At 41.8% G+C, this 22623-nt stretch overlaps 1 protein-coding gene across 1 annotated transcript; it reads right to left on the reverse strand.

The window, feature by feature from the left end:
• Positions 1-2820: 2820 nt before the first annotated feature.
• On the reverse strand, positions 2821-22125 carry setd1ba (SET domain containing 1B, histone lysine methyltransferase a). Its single transcript, XM_042508726.1, has 18 exons — positions 21930-22125; positions 21550-21701; positions 21198-21296; positions 20225-20495; positions 18846-18967; positions 17190-18293; positions 13475-14224; positions 11248-11421; positions 11054-11141; positions 10761-10972; positions 10574-10646; positions 10130-10492; positions 8160-9452; positions 7659-7825; positions 7439-7564; positions 6312-6431; positions 5228-5365; positions 2821-5128 (listed from the first exon to the last, which is right to left on the reverse strand). The coding sequence occupies exons 1-18, from the start codon at positions 21988-21990 to the stop codon at positions 4955-4957; spliced, it is 5487 nt and encodes a 1828-aa protein (XP_042364660.1). The 5' UTR covers positions 21991-22125; the 3' UTR covers positions 2821-4954.
• Between the last annotated feature and the right edge of the window lie 498 nt (positions 22126-22623).

The raw sequence follows: 22623 nt of genomic DNA on the forward strand, positions 1-22623 counted from the left end.
TAATAAGTGGTTTTCAGCCATTTTTGGGACATGTCAAAATTTGAGATTTTCGCCATGCTAGTTTATGACTTTCAAGTTGTTTTAGGCCCTGTATTCAAACTGATATGCTATGGCAGGTCTTCATGAACTATAATAAGGCCGTTTCAGCCATAGTATGGCAAAAAATTTTTTTGACATGTCCCAAAAATGTCTGAAAACGTCTTATTATAGCTTGTCAGACGCGTCATGGCATAGCATGTTGAAAAAAGCGCCCAAAAAGTTTTTTTAAAGTCATAAACTGGCATGTTGAAAAAATGGCCAAAAACAGTGAAAAATCTGAAATTTTGAAATGTCTAAAAAATGGCTGAAAACAGCTTATTACAGCTTTTAGAGATGCGTCATTGTATAGCATTTTTACAAAAGGGCCAAAAAAGACCAAAAAGTCATAATATTGCATGCTGAAAAAAATGCCTGGAAACCTAGTAGTATAGCATGGAGAAAAATCTCAAATTTTGACAAGTCCAACTAAATGGCTGAAAACAGCTTATTATAGCTTGTAGAGATGTGTCATTATACAGCATGTTGAAAAAAGGGCCCAGAGTCAAGAAATGGCCACAAACCATATAGTACAGTATGGCCAAAAATGTCAAATTTTTGACATGTCTAATGAAAGGGCTGAAAACAATATCATGTAACTCATAGATAGATGTCATAGTAAAAATTGTTGAAAAAAAGGCCCAAAACGTTATAATTTAGCATGTCGAACAAATGGACCAAAACCCCATTGTATGTTTTGTCGAAAAAACTCAGATTTTAACATGTCAGAAAAATGGCTCAAGAGTACATATTATAGCTTGCAGAGACACTTCATAGCATAGAATGTAGAAAAAAAAAAAGGCTGTCGCAAAACGTCAGATTTTGACATGCCAAAAAATGGCTGAAAACGATTTATTATAGCTCTTAGAGACCTGTTATAGTATAGTATGTTGACAAAAGGGCCCCAAAAAGGCCAAAAACATCATTATTTAGCATGTCAAAAAAATGTCGAAAACGCCACAGTATAGTATGTCGCAAAATGTCAGATTTTGACGTCAAAAAATGGCTGAAAACAACTTATTATCGCTTTCAGAGACGTGTCAATGCATAGCATTTTGACAAAAGGACATGCTGTACTGTAATTCGTCACTACAAGCTATAAGGAGCAGTTTTCCTTTTTTTCCTTTTTTGGCACTTTTTTCGACAATCTATACTATGCTGCGTCTCAACAAGCTATGATAAGCAATTTTCAGCCATTTTTTTTATGTCAAAATTTGAGATTTTTTACCATACTATACTATGTGGTTTTCTGCCATTTTTTTGACATGCTGTATTATAACGTTGTGGCTCTTTTTTGTCAAAAATGTCGTAAAATGGCACCAAAACATCATACTATTGTATGTCCTCAAAAATGGCACCAAAACATCGTGGTACAGTATGTTTTCAAAAATGGCTCAATGTCATCAAAATGTCATACTATTGTATGTCATCAATGGTGCCAAAATTACATAGTATAGTATATCGTCAAAAATAGAAAAATGTGACAAAACATCATAGTATAGTATGCAGTTGAAAATGGCATTAAAAATCACCAAAACGTCATAGTCCAGTATGTCCTCAAAAATGATGCCAAAAAGTCAGTGTAATATATCGTCACCAAAACATCATAGTATAGTATGCTGTCAAAAACGCTGCCAAAATGTCATAGTATAGTACATTGTCAAAAATGAAATCAAAACGTCATAGTGTCGTATAAGTATAGTGTGTCATCAAAAATGGCACCAAAACGTCATTGTACGTCATCCAAGTTGGCACCAAATCGCCATAGTACAGTACATTGTCAAAAATGTCCCCAAAATTTCAAAGTATAGTATGTCGTCAAAAATGGCATCAAAATGTCACTCTGTGGTATATTAAAAAAAATAGCACCAAAACGTTGTAAAGGCATTAAAAAGACATAGTATAGTATGTAGTCATACTATACTGTTAATCTTTTTCATTTTCCCCACATACTGTATAGTGACTTTCTTTCATTTGTATCTTATACTTTGCCAAAATTGTTTTTAGAATTTCTTCATCATTTATTATACAGTGCCAGTTTCCCCCCTTTTCTATAGATCATATACTAGGAGTGCTTTCATAACATTTTAAAGAGTATAAAAATACAAATTTTTTGCTTTAAGGGTGTCCCTTGAAGGCCACCAATCCCACCCTCTTGAACTTTGACTATGAATACCATAGAGTATCCGTGGAGACTACTTTTTGACTCGACTTGGACTTGCCTCACAGATCTGAATTAACCTGAGAGTTGTTCTGACAGACTTGAAACTTGCTCCAAAACACTTAAAAACAGCTCTAAAATTCAGTAGTCTGGTTTGGGAGCTCAACTCAGTCATCATCAGTGCATGGTTTCTCATCTCTGATCTAAATAAACATGAAGACAGAGTTGTGGACTTACAGAATTTAAAATTCAAACTACGAGTAAATGTACTCTATTACAGATGCAGGTTAAATTGGTGGTTTTCTGAACAGCACCGACATTATTTTAGTAAACAGTTTGCAGACTCAAGCGTTTGGTCTGGTGGTGTGACACATACTGGCTGTTTGTGTGTTTGTTGGCGGACAGTGAATCACATGACGAGGTCCTTGCTCAAACCAGCATGACACAGGCTCATTGTTTGGTCAGCTGCTGCCTACTGTTTCCATTCATGAAAAGTCAGCATCACTGTGGATTTATTTTAGATGATCATCCATCAATAAATAAATCCTCTTACAGAAAGTTTCTTTGTTTTATGTCCCGTATTTGTTGCCACTGGCCCGATGCAAAACAACCACTGTTTATGGATGTATGCAAAATTGCTTTATTTCCATGTTTTCCTTTTTCATACATTTGTTGTGTAATAAATAGACATGAGAAACAGGCTGATGCTTCAATCCTCTTTCCATGCCGATTCTGCACCGTTTTTTTTCTCCACACCGCAAACTTTTCATAGAATTTACAACAGAAAAAAAAAAAAAGCTTGACACAAGCTGAATTTCCTGCTACCAGCTCAACACTCACCTCATATGTTACATCTCTGAGCTGTATTCACGTAGCAAATCCCAGGGAACAAAAATATATATATATTTATATATATATATTTATATAGTATTCACAGTTACAGTATTTACACATTTTAGGATTACAAAGCAAATGGGCAGAAAATGAAGACGTTTCTACAAGAAACAATCTTTCCAAAAGGAGGTGGCAACTTTTCCTGTACACAGTGGACCTTTTTCTTTAAATAAACAACCTTTAAACCCTTAGATTCCTTTAACAGATCCCTGAAAATGATTTTTAAATACTCAGTCTTTTGTTTATAGAAAAAGAGAGAAAGATGCATCTTAAAAGTGTTACCCCTGTGAAGATAAAAAAGCTTTTCTGTACAAGTATACAATATAAACATCACTGGTGAAAAAAGAACATCTCCATAATCTAACTGAACGAAAAGCAATGGCCGACTTGGTCTTAAAGGGGGGGGGGGGGTTGGCTGGGAGGGGGCGTAAAGCAGAAGTGCAAGCCTCGAGTGCATTCACAAAAATCTATTTTAACTTAATGAGTCTATGAAGACAGATCAAACCTAGCAAGAGGTCACCCGGGGCGTAGAAACACTTCAGTTTCGCAGGAAACATTGAACACTGGTAGAGTTATAAAGTGTTGTAGTTGAAGACGACACAAACATGAGACGGTAGAGATGACAGAAGCCGAAAAATAATCATCTAAACACCCACGGTGGGGAGAAAATAGGCAGCATTTCTTTGCACATGCGTGTTAACAGGCGGAAAAACGAACGTCACCTGCCTGCTCAGGTGAAACAAACACGGGTACACATTCATATGGCACTTTAAATGAGGAGCATTTTTTTTTTCTTCAGCAGAAAACTTAGTTTGACAAGTGTTTTTAAATGCTGCCCGGTGGATGTAGACAGGAATTGATACAATTTTTCTTACTCTGCATGATTGAGCGGCCTTCCACGCTGTGGCCTAAAGGGGGCAGTGCACTCACACTCTCACACAAACGCACACACTCAGATATGTTGATAAACTCTCTACCACATTCACACACAAATATAGTGTCTTTGAAAAAACACAGAGGAGAAAGACGTAAACAAAACCGGAAAACGCTGGAATATCATTATACAAATTCTGTCATCTTTTTTGCATAAACCAATAGGAAGCAGCATGATCCTTTCATTAATGGCTGGTGAAAGCGGTCGTGATTTTCAAATAGCCCAGATTTTGTGGCAGGATTTAACAATTTTTTGTTGCTTAATATTTCATTTTTTCTCAGTTTGATTTACTTCCAAGAAAACTAGTGCAGAGGAGGTAGGAGCGAGAAAGCAGGGTTGCAGTCCGGTTGGAGGGCCGCGACACTCTGCAGTCATCCCATCTGCTCAGGTGCCAGAGAGGCAGTTAATTTTTTTCCTGGCGGGTTTGTGCGTCTCATCAGTGTTAGTAAGCAGCTGAACATGTGAGTCTATGTTGTTGTTTTTGTACCACGTGTGGTGTACGTAAAGCTTATGAGACAAACGTGAGGAAAAAAAGTGAAAGACTGTACAAACCGAGACTCGATGTGGAAGGAGCCATGCTGAAATACTGTCCGACATTGAAGAGGAGGAAATGCTGCACCGAGTCAAGTGTTTAAGTTCAGGGTCACTGGCAGACATAAAAAAAATTATGCCTTTTTTCATTTCAAGAGCACCATAAATCGTAAACAATCTAGCGTTAAATATGTGAAGGGGGCCGTTAGGGACGACGTGCAGGTTTCTTTCCCTCCTCCAAAAAATAACCTTCCCTCTTCAGTTCCTCCTCATCCGGAGTCTCAACGTGCGTGTCTGGGGAACATGACATTTAAGGACAGCACTTTTACTCTCTGGAGAGGACTGACCTCATGTGGATGTTAATTCAGCGTTCCCCGACAGTTCTCTGCACCACACAAACAGGGGATCTTCTCGTCCTCGATGGGGAACTTGTAATCGTACGTGATCTCCTCATTGACGTTGATGGGCTGTCTGGAGTAGATCACAATCTTCTTTTGAGACTCCACTGTGATGACCTTCGCATAACAGTTGGGCTAAAGACAGAAAACAGAATTAGAATATGTTTGCTTTAAAGCTCGTGCCTGTGTGTGTTATGCGACGCTGAAGCGTTTAGAAAAGAAAAGTTGTCTTACATTGCAACTGTGGTTGATGAAACGGGCAAAGTTGCCACACTTCGTAGCATCTATGATGGTGTCGTGGTCAACGCGGAACATGTAGCTGCTGCCGATGCCCTCCTCCTCGTAGCGCTTCTCCCGCATGTCCGCAATCACCTGCAAACGGACGAAGAATTAAAAACAATAAATAATAATAATAATAATGATAATAATGGGCAGGCCGAAGTACTGTGACACTCAAGAGCTTTGATATAGAGTAGAAAAAGATACTATAAAAATATGGTAGAGATACTCTAAAAACAAACAAAAAAAACGTAAATTGGAACTAACTTCTAATACTTAAACCCCCTCACTCATTAACTGAACAGAGTATCTCGCTATCACTCAACATATCAACAGTTGTAGTCCTTTAAAGCAAATGAGCTATCATGCTTGTCTGCAGGGCTGCAACTAACACTATTTTCACACTCGATTGATCTATTATTTTCTCAATTCATTGATTACTTGTTTGGTCTATAAAATGTGACAAATGTCGATTCGTGTTTCCCAAAGCCCACGATGATGTCATCAAGTGTCTAGTTTTGTCCACAACTCAAAGAAATTGAGTTTACTGTCACAGGAGTAAATAAACCAGAGATTATTCACATTTGAAAAGCTAGAATCAGAGACTTTTGACTTTTCTTGGATTTTTGTTAAAAAAGACTCTAACTCTCCATTATCAAATTACTTGGTGATTAATTTAATAGTTTACTAGTCAGTTAATTGGTTGTAGCAATTTTTTACATGCTATCATAGCAGTCCAACCAAAATTTGTGCACTGTTTTGGGTCGTGTTTCTACAGGATTTTAATAAACTACATCTTTAAACATAAAGTTTCAATGCACTTCCTAACGTCTGCATATACAAACACAGTATAATCCATCTTGAATGCAACTGCAAAAAAGTGTAAATATAAATGTAATGCAAAAAAATGCAAATTATACATTTATATTTCTGGCTAATAAACTCTGGAAGCCAGATTACTGCAAGGTGATTGATCTTTGTGTAAGTATGTAATAATTGTTTACGTACCCACAGATAATCACTCCGAACTCTCTCTCACCTGTCTGATGTTTTGTCCCACGTACTCGATCACCATTTCATCTGCAGCGATGGGCTCCATAGCAAAGAGACCCCAGTCGTGGATGTGAGACTTGCAGAATCTGATCTTCTTCTTACGGAACTGGAAGAGCGAAGCAAAGCGTCACTTATTAGTATCAGAAAGGCTGATATTAAAGGAATACTTCAACCTACAAATAACTATTTGTACATCAATTACTCACCCTGTGTAATGTTAATTTTAAAAAGAGAACTTTGTTTTTCTCACGTCTCAAAAGTGAACAATGAATCCAAAAGTGGAGAAAATTCTTGAGGACTCATAAAGCGACCATGTTTAACAATATCTAAACTATTTCAAGAAATCTCTTTACAGACTCTCACACAACTGGAGCAGATTAGCTCTTTGCTTAGGTCTTCGCAAACAGACAGCCTTTTCTCACAGGGAACTGAACTGAAAGTGAAACTTGTCTCTGCTCTCTTCGAAGGCAGACTCCTGCTGAGTGTGAGAGCTGTTGGTCCACTGCTGCCTCAATCAGTTAGTGTGTTATTGTGTCACTTTGGTGAATCTAAATCAAATCATCACCTTTCAAACACAAAGACACGCAATAACACAAACTGCTGGTAGACCAGCAGCTCCTGTATTCAGCGAGGTAAAGTCACCGTTGGTCAGTTTGACTTTGAAGAGGACATAGATAGATTTCACTCGCAGTTAAGTTTCCCGTCTGAAAGGACTCGGATTACACTGCAGGAGCTGTGTGAGAGTTTTTAAACAGATTTTCGTACATAGTTTGGCTGTTGTTTAAACATGGTTGTTGCCTGTGATTTCCGTTCATTAAGAATCTTCTCTGTTTATGGATTCATTTACCTAAGGCACAAGATCAAGGTACCACTGGGACAGTAAGTGACATCCAAATGGTCCTTTGGCGGTAAAGTATTCCTTAAAAATACTATGTTTGGAGAAAATTTAGACACTTTGTAAGTACATGCAGGTGACAAAAACTCCTTTCAAATGTACAACCGTCTACTTTCAGTCAAAGACCAAAGATCACAATGACCCCTGTCTGTTTAAAAATCTTTCAAAAATTCAGGGAGAATAAAACTGCCCACTGGGGAGAAGCTGAGTTTGTTTACCTTCAGCTGGTTGAACTTCAGCAGGTCACTGTCACATGCAAACGAGGACAGCAAACGTCTCTGCTCCGACCTCCGCTCCGAGCCAGCTCTGGAAGAGGCGGGGACCTGCGCAGGGATACTCATACCCTGCAGGGAGAGGATGGAGTTAGGTGTAAACATAAATCATGCCTCTAATGTCTTTACACTTTCACAGACGTCAAGCGTCCCAGTTCGTCCTCACCTGTGTGTCGACCGGCGGCTCCTCTGACTGCAGCTTTGTGCTCTGAAGGTACTTGATTTTGTCCTTCTTGTCAATCTTGTAGTATCCCTCGCTTCGCGCACAGCCAGTTACGTGATCTCTCATGCCGTCGTCTCTTCTCTTTTTCTTCACGCCGGGTATGTTGGTAGGTGCAGGGAAGTCAAGGATAAACTGAATACAAAAAAGCGTTGGTACAAAAAACTGGGATGCCAAAACACCTCTGAAGCTTAACAGATATTCAGCAGCAGACTAAACAGTTCCTCATTTCCACCACCAGAGGGGGCTGCTATGTGACACACACTCTACAAAACAATGTATTAAAAAAGGAAATTACATCTTTTTTAGTGTTATTTAACTGGACTAATTTCTTAAAATGATTTGTGGACAACTTTGGAACTTTGTAACATGACATATATATAAAGATCAGTATTATTATGGACAATATTTGGTATGAATCGGCTGATGTAAAGCAGTAAAGGATATGCGGATGGTTGACCCAGAGCGTGTCGTTGAGCCAGTCGTTGCCGTTATCCTGCTGGAGCATCTTATCATAAGTGATCTGCAGTAGCCGTATGTCTTCGTCATCTATGCCTTCGTTCCAGATGTCATACAGGATGGTCATCTCCTCAAACTCGGAGCGCGGGGTGAAGTACGGTCGGGGGGGCGAGGTGACGGGGGACAGGCTGCCCAGCAGCAGCTCCTCCCAGCCTCGCCGAGCCCTCCGCGTGGGCTTCACAACCACAGGTGCCTCTTCTTCGTAGGACAGGAAGCCGTCTTCGGCAGGCAGGACCGTCTGAGGCTTCACCTCTCCTTCCCTGAAGTCCAGGCTCGGATGGTCGGGGGACTTGGCAGATATCGTTTGCGTGGATAGATCGCCGAGATGTGCGTGGTGAGGCAGAGGCATGGACTCTGATGAGAGCTCCAAAGGGTCGTCAGTTGCAGAGACAGCTGGCGTCTTTTTGCCTTTGGGTCGTCCAGGTTTCCTCTTGGATGGGGCAGTATCTGATGGCACGGGGACGTCAACAGTGAGACAAGCAGGCAGATCTCCTGGGACACTGGCTGAATGCTCTGCTGCAGCCGACACAGCTTGGTTAGGCAGGGCACTAATGGGCGGCTCTTTAAAAACAGGTCTATCGTCCAGGCTCTCAGAGGATATTTTTCTATTAAGAGTCAATGCTGTGGGGTCAGGGAAGACAGGGGTGAAGGATAAGTCTCTTCCTGGTGTGCGGGGGACTCCAGCACTAAGGACAGGGGACTGTGAAGGGTAGGAGAAGGGACTACCGGGGATGTGAGGGGAGCTAAGCAACAGGCTGCTGCCTGTCAGCGGGGCATCACTGCCAGGTGTGATGGGAACAGTGTCCGTGCTCTGGGACTTGCCCAGACTTCGGGCACGCTCCATCAGGTCCCTGCCCGGTGTGCGGGGGATATCATCGTCTGTGGGGAGCCTAGTCCGCTGAGGGAGCTCAGGCAGGGGACCAGGAGGTGGATGAAGAAGCGAGCGACCTTCTACTGCCGGGTGAGGAGGGAGAGGGAGGTGCATTAAAGATGCAGAGACAGGTTTGGGGACAGGTGTGTTTGCATCTACGTGGGATGGGGCTAATCGACCGGGGGTGCAGGATACTTCCTCAGGCTCTGCTTTACCTTTGGCTTTTGTGTCCTGGTCGCTGTCAGGCAGGGCGCCTGTGGGAGTGGGCGGCCGAAGGTGCGCTACGTGCTCCTGAGGTTCAGACTTCACTGCAGGAATGTTTCCGTCTACACCGATGTCTCGATCTTTGACTACAAGACAAGAAAAGATATTTATTTTATTTAACATCTCACATACTGCAAAATAATAAATACTAGGGATGTCCCTGTCTGAAGGATCAGTATTGGACCAGATCAACACATTTTTTTAATTAATGGTTATGTTGAGCGTGCGCCCTGCCTGATTCTTTGTTTTCGTCCACAGTCATACAGGTTTTGTAAACAGAGAGCACAATTTGCGGCAGATATTCGGGTTTAATTGTAATGAGTAGAAACTGTTTTTTCATGTTCAACTTAAGCTGCTACACCACTTTAAGTGGAATTGATTTTTTTGTTGTCCATTTCTAGTGAACTAGTTTAACTATAATGCTGTAATAAGTAGAACTGTGACCGATTCTTATTTGTTGTGACTGGGAATGTTAAAGTTAAGCTTTATATTTCCTCTGAAGTGGAATTGTGATTATGTGACTCATTTATAGTGTTCTGTACTTTTGTTACAATGCTACACTAAGTGGATCTGAGAGTGATTTCTACACATTTTAGTTTGTTTACTTTATGTTATAAAACAAAACAATGCTGCACGAAGTGGAATTGTGATAAGAGCCGTATGAAATTATTTTTAGTTTCTTCACTTTGTAAAGTATCTGATCGGGGCTCGTTATCAGCAGAAATTGCACAGATCTGAGCAGAATGGTACGGCAGAAACTCACGCGGGATGCTTTTGGGTGATGGCGGCTTCCGGTCCTCCGTCACCTCCTCTGCAGGACTAGGAGGTCTGCGTTTGAGCTTGCTGCTCAGCTCCTCCTTATCCTCTGGGACTGGTCCGGCAGGAGGGCTGGGTGGCTTGGTCTCTATCTGCCCCTCTTCTTCATCAGAAGATGAACTTGATGAGGATGAAGAGGACGAGGAGGTCTCAGCGGCTTTGCCCTCAGCGTCTACTTCGTGTGACACCCCCTCTTCGTCGTCATCCTCCTCATCCCCTTCCTCTTCCGAACTCATCTCGTACTCAGAGGAGTCTGCGCTTTCTGCTGAGGAGTCTGAGCTGCTCTTGGAGGACACTGAACTCTCAGCTTCTGCAACAAAGGAAAGGAAATTATTAATTACAGGAAAGAAAACAAAAAAAAAAAACGTATGCTGTTTGATATTTAACGTACCGTCATCAGAGGAATCTGAGGAAGCGCTCTCGCTGGATGAGTCTTCATCATCACCCTCGTCATCATCACTCCCCTAGGAAATGATTACGGATCATAAAAATGTTTAGAAAATGCGCAAATATTCAAAGAACGCTATACAAACAATCCACAAGCTACGCGATCGATGGTCATTTTTGCGAGAGCTTACTTTGCCTGACGACAGCCTGTCTGTAGCCTCCGTTTCATCAGGCTCCTCCTCCCTGTCGGACAACGACTCCTCCTCCTTTCCGGAGGTGTCAACTTCCTCCTCTCCCTCGCTGTCCAATTCAAGAGGCCTTGAGTGCCGTCGCTTTGCAGTCGCACTGTCGGCATCCATTTTGGAATCGTCGGACGGGAGCTCGGCTGGGTCTCGGTCCCGGTCTGACAGAAATAGACCACCAGATCAATTTCATAACACCAGGAAGAAGAGAAAGTGTAGATGTGCACACCAAAGAGATTTACCTTCATCCTCCAGCTCATCATCCACTGGAGTGGAGGGTCGCGCTCGTTTGTTGTCCCCTGCTGCTGCAGCTTCGGGCTTCCTTTTCACCTGTAAACAACATGCGACCATTAAACAAGCAGTGCACCTGGTCACGAAAAAACGAACAAACTGCCTCCTTGCCCATGTGTCATAAAAGACACATCTCGAGACGTACCTTGAAGGAGGGCAGGCGGATAGCTCCTCGTAAACCGATACCCAGGCCCATACCCTCGTAGCCCAGTCCCTCGCCCTTGTTCCAGTTCTCCAGCAGACTTGAACCCATTGTCTCTTTGGGTTTGGGTCTTTCTTCTTCCTTCCCCTCCGCACCCTTCACTGGAGTCAAAGAGGCCTGAGGAAAACAGAACATGATTTTTAATCCTGGGTTAAACTTTGTTATCTTTGTTATCTACTGCTGCAGACAGAAACGCAGATATGTGTTATTTTCATAATCTGTTATCGATTGATTCTTTTCCCAATTAATCGTAAAAGATAAGTTGTTAACTTTCTTGTTTTGGTCTGATCAACAATCCAAAAGTGTTCAGTTTTATAACCAATACATCAAACAACGAGAGGAAACAAAGACTGCTATTTGAGAATCTGGAAGCAGTGAATATTTGGCATCTTACCTTGATCAATGAATTTAACAATTAATTGATAATCCAAGCTGCTGTTTCATTTACTGAATGATGTTTAATAATGTCTCATCACAGCAACACAACTACCATCTGTTTACAGTATCACCTTTTTTATTCCATTTTTTTAAACTATCAGCTTACTTTTTATGGCATTTGTCAAAATAATATTTAATAAAAATGGAAGATTCTTATGGATGTAGATAGGACAAAGAGATGCATTAGCTAAAACTACCTAGGGACGCTGTTTTCATAATTATTTTTTAATAACCTGCAAAAGGCATGATTCTTCGATTGATGCTTATAATGAACATTTGTGCTGCAATGCAAACTGAATGAGTTGTTCTTGATGCTGCTATGGTTTGTGGCTTCTTTATTAAGTACTATAATATCAACTCTATTAGACTGTTTTGCCAATATATTAAAAGGAAGTTAAAACAAGTAAGCTTTTTTCCCAGTCATACTGTGCATATCTGGAAAATGAAACATTACAATGTTTTTGACTAAATACCTCAATATTGTCATATAGTTGTGTTGACTTTTGGTGCTTTCATAAAATATTTTTTAAAAATCTGATTTTGACAGTACATCTAGAACAGTCTGATAAGTTCAGAAATACATCACTTTACTGTAATGCAGCCTTTAAACCTGAAAAAAATGATAAATAAAACACAGGAAAAGACAGCTCTTAAGACATTATGATATCCAAAATCTAAAATGATTTCTAAATGTGGCGAATCACCAGAGGTCTGATAGCTCATGATACTTATGTCACTATATAGTATTATTGAATTGTTTTTTTTAATTAAAAAGTTCTGCAATTTGCCAAGTTCTATTATTACATATATAGCAGTGTACTGCAATTTATTACCTTTTCTCAACTGTAAATTCTTTTGTCAACATCTGGTTTTATCTAATTATATAAAGTTTTCAGTCCCTTCATTTTAATTGTAGCAACATGTATCTGGTGGACTGAAAAAGCAATTGACTTTATTATTATTGCCAAACATTTGTTTGTAACATAAATTAATAAATAAATACAAAATTGAAACTCAAAATATACTATACAGTATTGATTTCTTCAGCCAACCCTGATATATAGTCTCATATCATGATATTGATTTAATGTTGATGTTAGGGGTGGGTGATATGGCCCTAAAATATTGTTATGATGTTTCAGGGTATTTTTGCAATAACAATATTCCTGATGATATTAAAAAATACTGAAGAAAATATTTATCAATATATTAATGAATTAATTAATGTTTAATATTTATTCATTTATTTTCAAAAACAGAACAATTATGAGCAATATAGTATATGTATGTCAGCATAACCGTGACAGTTTGCCTTCAAACATTCAGTAAAAACTAAACAAAAATGATTTTTCATTTTTAGCTTGCAAACAATGTCAGTAACTCAGAGTGAGGTTCAGATTCTGTATAAAATATAATAGTACACAAAATCAACGATGCCACTGAATCCACTCCACTGAAGACGCTTATTGTAACTTTAGCCACTGTGGAGTCGGTGGCAGTTTTGCTTTCAGCTGTGCTATAAACAGTCTGACGTCATTATGTCAACAAGTCAAGCAATTGACAATAGCATTTTTTTCTTTTATGATATTAAAAATGAAACCAGTATTATCACGAACAATATGATATGGTATATCTCTAATGATATATTGGCCAACACTAGTAGATAAAAGCTCTCTTTGCTTCTGTAGGTAACCCTGTATTTGTATTTTGGAAGGTAAAATGAATGACTTACCTTTGCTGAGCGTTCCTTCTTTTCCCACCAGTCATCAAAGGCTCTAAAAGCCACCACCTCCACCATTTTGCGGTTGAGGTCCCTCTTCATGATGGCCTTTAGCTCCTTGACAATGACCAGCAGCACACCCTCAACAGTGGCCTTATGGGGATCCTCCTTTTTAGTCTCATATCCAGGAGGAGGAACAGTAGGGTTGAACTTTGGTATACTGGGATGCTGCCATTGTTGTCCAGGTGCTGCTGTGCCGCTAGCAGGCGTAGCACCCATAGACAGTGGTGGGTAGGGTCCCCCAAAAGGCCCAGATGCACCACCATCCATAAAATGTGGATAAGGATACGGTCCTCGAGTCTGAGCCATGCGACTCAGCATCTGCTGCTGCATCTGGAAGGACATGGGAACAGTGCTCCACTGTTCCCACCGCAAGCAGTTCATTAGCTCCATTTGCACCAGTGGCATCATGCTATGGGGGTAGGGACCCATGGGTGGCAGCATGTGGTGAGGCACTCCGGGATGAGTGGCCAGGTGAGGGTGTCCCGGGATGGCAGAGTGAGGGGGCAGGTGATGATGTGAGATTGGGAAGCCGGCCTGGTGCGGGAGAGGAGGGAAGCCAGGAGGAGGGATGGCAATGGTCTGCATCGGGGACACCGCAGAGTTTATGACAATGCCTTTGCTACAGTCTCCACTGGTGATCGGAGTTCCAGGCATCTCATCGTCAGAGATTTCCATGTCTTCTCCGGACGACTGTTGACCCTGTGTGGAAAGGGACAGCCTGTCAGGACTATGCAAGGTCAACAACTGTTTTTCACAAGTTACACAAGTAAAATCAACTGTTTTTTTCTTCTTCATGACAACTGAGCAAACACCATTGTTTTATAAAGACCTTGGGATAAGATCTGAAAGCTCAGAAAAAGGGTAGCTAGTGGACCTTGAGTTAGGATTGTTTTGCCAACCTACCGCTTTAGCTTTAATCAGTGTTGTGGTCATGGCCACCTTGACTGAAACAAACTCATGACCAAGACCAAAGTGTTTCAAGCAGAGACAAGATCAAGACTTGGAGGGGTTGACTCCATGTCAAGACCAAGACCAAGACAGCGTGAAACTGAGTCAAGGAAAAGACCAGACCAGAGCAAGCCCCGTTCTGCATGACATACTTACAATAAAAAGCAGAACATGCCATAAACACTCCTGAAATTGAGCTGAAAGACTTTCATTCCCATAAAAACACCCACAGAAAACAATGAGGTTTCCTCTTCATTCACCTATTTTATTGCTTTATTGTCTATTTGTGTGTATGAGTAAGTGTGCTGTGAGAAATGTCTCAATAAAATACTCAAAAGGGATAAGGCAGGTGAAATCTATTTGTAGGGATTTTCCTTTGTTTTCTGTGAGTAAACAAATACAAACTAACAACGAGGAGCTTAAATCAGCGTAACCATCTTTATTCCAGGCTTCCTACAGCTTGAGGCAAGTTAGATTTTTAAAAAATCAAGACAGTTTTAAATGCCTCCCAGAGTGAAATTTAGACAAATTCCTCAAAGACAAAATCTGAAGAGTTACTTTGGGTTAGGGATAATTTCGCCCAACTGCTAATTGAGACGAGGGTAGACCAGAACTTAGAAATACTTGACATCTATTGGCCGATTTTTGTGGTTATTTTGTATTCCTCCAATGCTTTGAGTCCCTATTGTGTTAAGTTTGAAAAAAATACACTGACCCTCGCATGCATCGCCATGCTGTAAAATCTTGGTTAAAAAGATAATCGTTGAATTTGGACTTTGCAGTGGATCCTACGCTCTGAGCATCCAGGGAAACAAAATGAGTGTTTTTGCTTTTTTTCTGTTCTATTTCTATTCTGACCTGTGTGCCGTTAATGTGAGAGGGATTTGGTCAATTATTTAAAAAAAAAAAAAAAAGTGATCTATTATTTTGAGATTTTAAAATGTCAACATCAGGAAACAAATTATAATAAAATCCTACTTTAAGACTTTTCAAAGACTGGTTTAAGAGACTGTAATGCCAATTAAGGCCTAATTATTAGATTAATGCATTTTTTATAGTTCTGCGGGTACCCTGTCTTCAATGCTCCTTTTTTGCACACACAATGGGACTGGGTAAAGATGTTGCTAAAATGTTGTTACAGTGTTACTTTATGTTGCTTATTTTCTGGTCACTTGCTTGTTTACTTTTCTTGATTGCATGACTTCTGGCTTATTACGGTGAGATTATACGCCCCCTAGTGCTTTTACTAAATCTCACCTGCAAAACTTGTTATGTTGTTGTTCTATTTCTTCTGTTTTGTGCAAAAAAAACTTAAATGCGGTCAAGTCTGAGACGAGACATTCAAAGAGTGGTCTCAAGACCAACACTGGCTTTAATATTAATTACGGGTATTGTTTGACATTTTTCAATACTGATTCTGACACAATATCTGAGGTTTAGTTTTTTTTAATAATGAATCTCTGATCAAAGAATAAGTAAACAACACTTTTATTCAGTACCAGTGTTGAAGGCGGACTACGGACACATGTTGGTCAGTACCAAAAAGCACTGAGGTTTTATTATTTAAATGCTGATCTGAGTTCAAAGTTTAGTATTCACGCTAGCAAAATCAAACACAGCTGACCCATGTAATTGGTCAGCAGGTATCCAAACAGAGATGTTTGTTTTAGGCATCAGACTGTTCTCTCCTAAACCCATAATGGATAATGTGTGTGCAAAGATTGCACCATCAAATGCATAAAGACTGAATACGCTTCCCTGCTGTTTATCATCCTAAAGGATTTCTTACAACTGCTGAAGGAGTGAAACTAAGGAGAGTAAACGCAGCATGGGAGTGGTGTCTTTATCCAAATGACCTGTTTGCAGTGCTTGCTTTGTGATAACTGGAAATGTGAGACAGGAGACACTACAGCCAATCCTGACTGTCAGGCTCAGCAAAACCAGGAAGTATGCTGTTGAATGGGGCTAACTGCCAAACTGTGTTTTCCTCCGCGTGAGCGTGTGGTGAGTGTTAGAAAGAGGAAACAAGAGTGTTCAATTCCCCAACAGCAGAGCGGCTCTTATTTCTCCTTTCAAAGCAAAGTGCAAAGCATAGAAATACAACATCACAGGCCAGATGGTGTTACTATGACTTCAAACGAGGCGATCAACTTCATGTGAATGTGAAGGTATTTGTAAGGCTGTGAATTCTGTCTAAAGGTTTTTGTTGATAGCTTATGTCAACTGTTTTATTTGTGTTTACAAGAAATTTGACATCTTTTCTTCACATATTCACTGAGCTAACAATTACACTTTTTGTACGGGTGCAGCAATGCTACTCGCTTAGTCGTTTGAATTTGTTCTTTGCACAAGAATAAACAGCAGAGCAGCGATCAACTGACAGCCTATACACCATTTTTGTGATGCCTTCAGGCATAGATTGCTGCAAGATTGGTACTTCCTTTACAAGGCAGAATTATACAAAAGGGAAAGTTTACTACTATCAACATGCTCTGAAACTAGACTCACTTCCTGTGTCCTCAGCTTAGCTATCAAAGCTCCAAGTAAACATCAGCAGCGTGCTGCTATCATCTAATCAAGACTATCAACACAAGCTCATTTTAGCTATACTTGGAGCCATGGGGTGCTAATGCTTAACCCATGGAAAACTGCAGGTTATTATTTTCCAAATTAACATAAGTTTCATGCAAACAAAAAAAAAAAAAAACTGTCTTACCGTGTCCATTTTATCCGTGGGAGTGTGGCCTCGAAAATGTCCATCTTTGAGGTCACTGTTGCTCATCTTTTCCTGCACAGGAGAAGTGGGTCTCTTGATCAGTGAGGCAGTTCCGGGAATTGGCTCTTCATCTTCCGAGTCTGGCAGTGGGGTCGGACTGATGTCCTCCAAGCCTGTGCTAGAGGGACGGGAGTTTTGTTGGCCGCCTTGGGAGCCACTCGTGTAAGGGGGGATTGGGGATAACTGGGAGGACGAGGAGGAAATTGGACTTCCCTCCATTCGCACCTCAGTGTCCGAGTCTCGCTCCTCCAGGAACGGCAGCGGTTTTGTCCTTTTCTCCTTGAGGAGCATCTCGATGCGGGAATCCAGGCTATTGCGCTCTGGATCGAGCGTGGGGGAGCCAGGTGAGGGGCAGTGCTCTGGGGTTGGAGGGGGAGGGGTGGGGGGGGGCCGGGGGGGCGGGGGGGGGGGCGGGGGGATCGGTGGAGTTTCCGGTCTCTCCTTGACTGGCAAAAAGTCAGTGGCAGCTGCGAGAGGCGGCTGCGGTGGTCGGAGGTACTCACCCTCCCTTTGGGCTGGGTGGTGGAAAGCAGGATCTGATGGGGGGAAAGCAGGGGGCAAAGGTGCCTGGTAGGGTGAAAAGGCGGACTTAAAGTTGGGCGTAGCCGGGGGCGGCGCTGTGTAGCTGAAGGAGGGGGTGGAGGGAGGAGGTTCGGGTGGGGTGAGTTGGTGCTGTTTGAAGGGAGCCTGTTCAGACGTCGTACTTCGGTACATGTTGCTGCGGTACTGTGGCCTCTCCGGTCTGCGGTTGTACGCATCCTGGAACTTACTTTCGTGTCTGCGAGATTTGTAACCTCCAGAGCTCTCGGCGCGGCTAGACTGGTACGCCGGCGTGGACTGCCGACTGGAGAAATTGGAGTCTTGCGAGAAGGGCGTACCCGTCTGCCGTGGGGTATGAGGGGTGCCCTGGGACTGGGGTGTGTCCTGCCTTAGGCTGGAGTAGCCCGTCTCCAGGGACAGAGGAGTTGTGGAGCTGCTGGGTGGCAATGTTCCTCCAACAGCTGACATGCTGCTCTCCGACAACCTGCGGATGGGCTCGCAGGCCTTAGAGGAGACAAACAGGATGGAGATGAATCAAGGTATCGCAGGAAAACACTCACACCACTAAAACCTAGATAAAAAATCAAATATGTCTTCAGGTTGTAACTTAGAATCTACTATATATCAATGCAATTATGAAAAATGTTTGATTTTCGCCAACTTACACACAGAAAACACCTGCACCTACACCTAAAAAAGCAACTAGTGGATGAGTGTTTCTAGGCACAATGCCACGGGGGATCTCGTGCTACGAGGCCAAAGTGCACATTTCAGTGGCTTTGTGATTTCAGTGCACAGGCAAGGGTCTGTATAACATTTCCTCTGCTCTACTCCACCACCTGCTGCACTGATAACACGGATTAGAGATAAGGATGTCAGCTTAGATTGGTAAATAATTTCTACAAAGTAACACCGCAATTCGGAAAACTCCAGACTGACCTTGGAAAAAACAGCAGACACTGTACTTAACTATATTATTATCAGTTAAGGGAGCAATTTCTACATTTCTACTCATTAACAAATAAAATCTCTGCATATTTTTGGAGGAGCTCTTACCAGCAAGGCTTCTGCCAGGCTACGAGGGGAGACTTCTCTGGCCTCCTCTCCACCGACAGGCAGGGTCTGCGGAGTGTAGCTGCCATTCATCAGGAGCTGGAAGTACCGAAGGCGATTCTCACCTGCAGAACAGTAAACATGTGTGGGTCTGATGCCAAGTCTTTAAAGCAGGCTTAATGCCAGCAGGCTTTATCAAAACTACTCTGGCATTCTAACTAAATCCAAACATTTGTAAATAAAACTATGCAGTGTGCCTTTTGAGCGCATACTTCCCAATAATTTACAGTAGGAGCATTACAAACTAATATCATATAGTGTTTATGCCTGCCCATTTGTGAAAAGCAAACTGCAAAACTCAAAGCAATATATACTGTTAATGTACATATGGTAATCTTAAAAATTATTCTGCAGTACAGCTGGGGGATGGAGAGAAAATCCAATATCACAATATCGTTAAGCAAATATCTCAAAATCAAGATTGTAGTGTTGACTATTAGTGCTTTCGCAACATGTTTAAACAATGAAAGTCTGAATAAATAATCCTCAGTATCATGGAAATGATGACTAAATGGTAAGTGAACTGGTAAGTTCAGAAAATTACATCACATTACATCCAAAATCTAAGACAATATCTAGTCTGATATCACAATATCGAAATACTATTGTCCTGCCCTAATGTGTAATACATACAGTCGATGTTATAATGGCTCAAACATTTCTTTAAGAGATTTAACATATCCTACACAAAATGCAATAGTTGTTAACTTTAAGGCTTATTAAGAACGATCAATTTATTTATTAGAAATGTTGAAATTTGTCGGAATAATTCAAGAGAATAGCACCGGTGTAGCCAGTAAAAACTGTACACATTGCAATCAAAACATCAACAGCAATCACTATTTTGCTTGTTAAATAAATACAAATTACAAGTCAAATAATACATACTTGACATTGAATCATAGTTGCTGTGAGGCATTAGTCAGAAGCAACAGTGGAGACTTTCAGTCTTAACAAATTAACAAAAACTTCAGTGATTTCACTTAAATATGACTCAACAGAGACAAGGCAAAGGGGGAGAGGACTCTGACAGATTGGTCTGTGTTTGTTTACAGGTCTGAAATTATGCACAGAGGGAGTACACAGCACCCTCAGCTCGGGGCTTGTGGGAGTACACTTACATTCAATGAAATTCAATTACCCTACGTTACCAGGCAACACACGTAAATTTACACACGTGACTGCCGTCCTCCCAATAATTCAAAACAAGGCAACATTTTACTCGTGTAAAAACTCGTGCATGTTTTGCTCGTGCAGCGGGCTCGATCGTGCATAAATGTAGGTTACGCGTCTTCTCCTCGAATGACTGAATCACTGTTTACCTTTCGGGTCCAGCTCCACGTGGATGAAGTTTCCCATAACAGACGTCTTGTGCAGCGACTGCACGGCCACTTTGGCGGCTTTCACCGTCTCAAAAACAACTTTGGCTATTCCCAGGTGCTTTTTGTTCTTCGGATTGTACAAGATCTCCACTTGCTCGATTTCTCCGAATTTTTTGCACATGTCGGTAAGAAATCCTTCTCTGATGTTGTCGTTCAGCCTGGCGAATGTCACCTCCTTTGGAGGCACGGGGCCGATATAACACTCGTCGATCTGGGAGAAGAAGAGGTAATGTTAGAGGTGCTTTCGGGAAGTTTCTGACAGCTGAGATAAGTACAAGAGTTGTTACAATACGCGTGCAAATCCAGTCAGCCATCTGCAAGTATTAGAGTAATGCATGGTGTTTTCATTTTAACACTCGACACCCCAAAGATGAGTGAAGGAGATGTATCTGCAACTTTTATTTCCACAAGGAAAGAGCCGAATCCTTTTTATCAGAGGAGACTCCCTAAATTTCGGCAGGTCAGATAGGATCAAGACGAATTAATGTATCATAGGCAAACATTCACAACATTCTGAACTACAAAATTAAATAAGTCTGCAGGATGCAACTTTGAAAGTACTGTATATTAATGCAGTCATGACATGCACCTGCACCTTTAAAGCAACTAGTGGATGAGAGTATCCAGAAACAACGCCATGGAGGATGAGAATGAGAGGAGTTCATGGTTGAGGTGCTTTCGGGTTAATGATGCACCGTGTGGGGTCATTTCTTACAGCTGAGATAAGAATTACAGTGCCAGAGCGGTTACAATGAACATGCAAATCCAGTCTGCAAGTGTCAGAGCAATGCATGATATTTTGGATATAACACCCGACATCCCAAAGATGAATGAAGGGGGTGTGTCTGCAACTTCTGACAGCCCCCCTATTCCACAAGAGAGAAGCTGCCATCTTCACTGTTTGGATATTTACCTTAAATTTCGGCACCGGTAGGTCGGTTTCTTTGTACTTAGTCCAAAGACGACCGATCCTCGGATCTCGGACGATTTCCACCGGTGGTATCCCGGGATTCTGTAGGAGAGGAGAGAGGGGGTGGGGAGGGGGAGGAGGAGGGGGGGCACAACACTGTTATCCATCCCAGTCACAGCTCCACATGGAACTTGTTGCAAAGTAGTTTAACAAAATTAAAATGAGCACATCCGACACAAGATGCTGGAACATGCCCGGCCACGACAACACAGCCACATTGTAACCTATCATGGAGGTCGGCTACTCGGTTACTATTGTAGCCGTTTGGTCGCCGCGTCAAAGGCGGTCCACTCACGGGCATGCTGAAAGTCTGCCCATCGTAGCGATACAGTTTGTGCGATCCCTTCTTCAACGCTGGGTCGATGATCAACTTGTAACTTCTCCAGTGGTGACTCCGCTTCTCCGCCGAGCCGCATACGGGATGACTGTCCATGCCGTTCGCCAAACCTGAAACGACAGGCAGCGACAAGGAGAGAGGAGCTATCGTGAGGCAACGCTAAACACGGTCCCGTTACCAACCCCCCGACACTTTAAAACAGCCAGACGTTACACATGCATGACTTTAGTGGTGGTGGGTAACCCAAAGTGAGAGCGAAAACGGGATCTATAGCGTATATCCCAGTTACGGAAAACAGGCATTAGGAGGGCTGGAGAAAGAGGGGAAAAAAAGCTTACTTGAACTCTGCTTTCTGCCATGGTCTTCGTTCAATCTGTTTTTCTCCCCCGGCTTGGACATGGTTCGTCCGATCGAGAGATTTTTCTTGAATTGATGAATAGACGAAATCGCTCTCCTTTCGCCGCTTACATTACATGATTTAGCTTGAAGAATACTGCCTCCTTTTCGGCGAGAGCCAACACATATTGTGTGCCTCTGGTCTGTAGCTTCTGTCTCTCCCACAATACACCGCTAGGCTTGCCCACCTCCGCTGCTAGCCGCACTTTCGTTACAAACTTATTTATTCACTGCTGAATTGGTAACGCCATTTCCTTTTATAATTGTATTCTATTTTTTAAAATATTCACACAGGCACGTTTGTGCGTCTGTATTTGATCACTATCGACATCGTAACAGCTCTTTTTTTAAACCCTTAAATCGTTTTTTTGTGTGGAATCTGCCGGCTGCATTTACCCAAATGGCAAACACAAGATAGACACAGGGGGCAATATTTTGTTAACTGTCACCAAAGGATAATAAATCTGTGTTGCCCGCAGGTTTTTGTGCACAAATCCACACAAGGCGGCTCGTGTTTGACAAAACAAACTCCGCTGTCGCGAAGCTAGTTGTTGTGACTGAACGCGAAGTGTCTTAACAGCGGATTATACGGCAAAACTTGGCTGATAATACGCTTAATGCAACAACCAGGCGAAC

This window comes from Plectropomus leopardus, chromosome 20 (genome assembly GCF_008729295.1).
Source record: "Plectropomus leopardus isolate mb chromosome 20, YSFRI_Pleo_2.0, whole genome shotgun sequence".
NCBI classification, from domain to species: Eukaryota; Metazoa; Chordata; class Actinopteri; order Perciformes; family Serranidae; genus Plectropomus; species Plectropomus leopardus.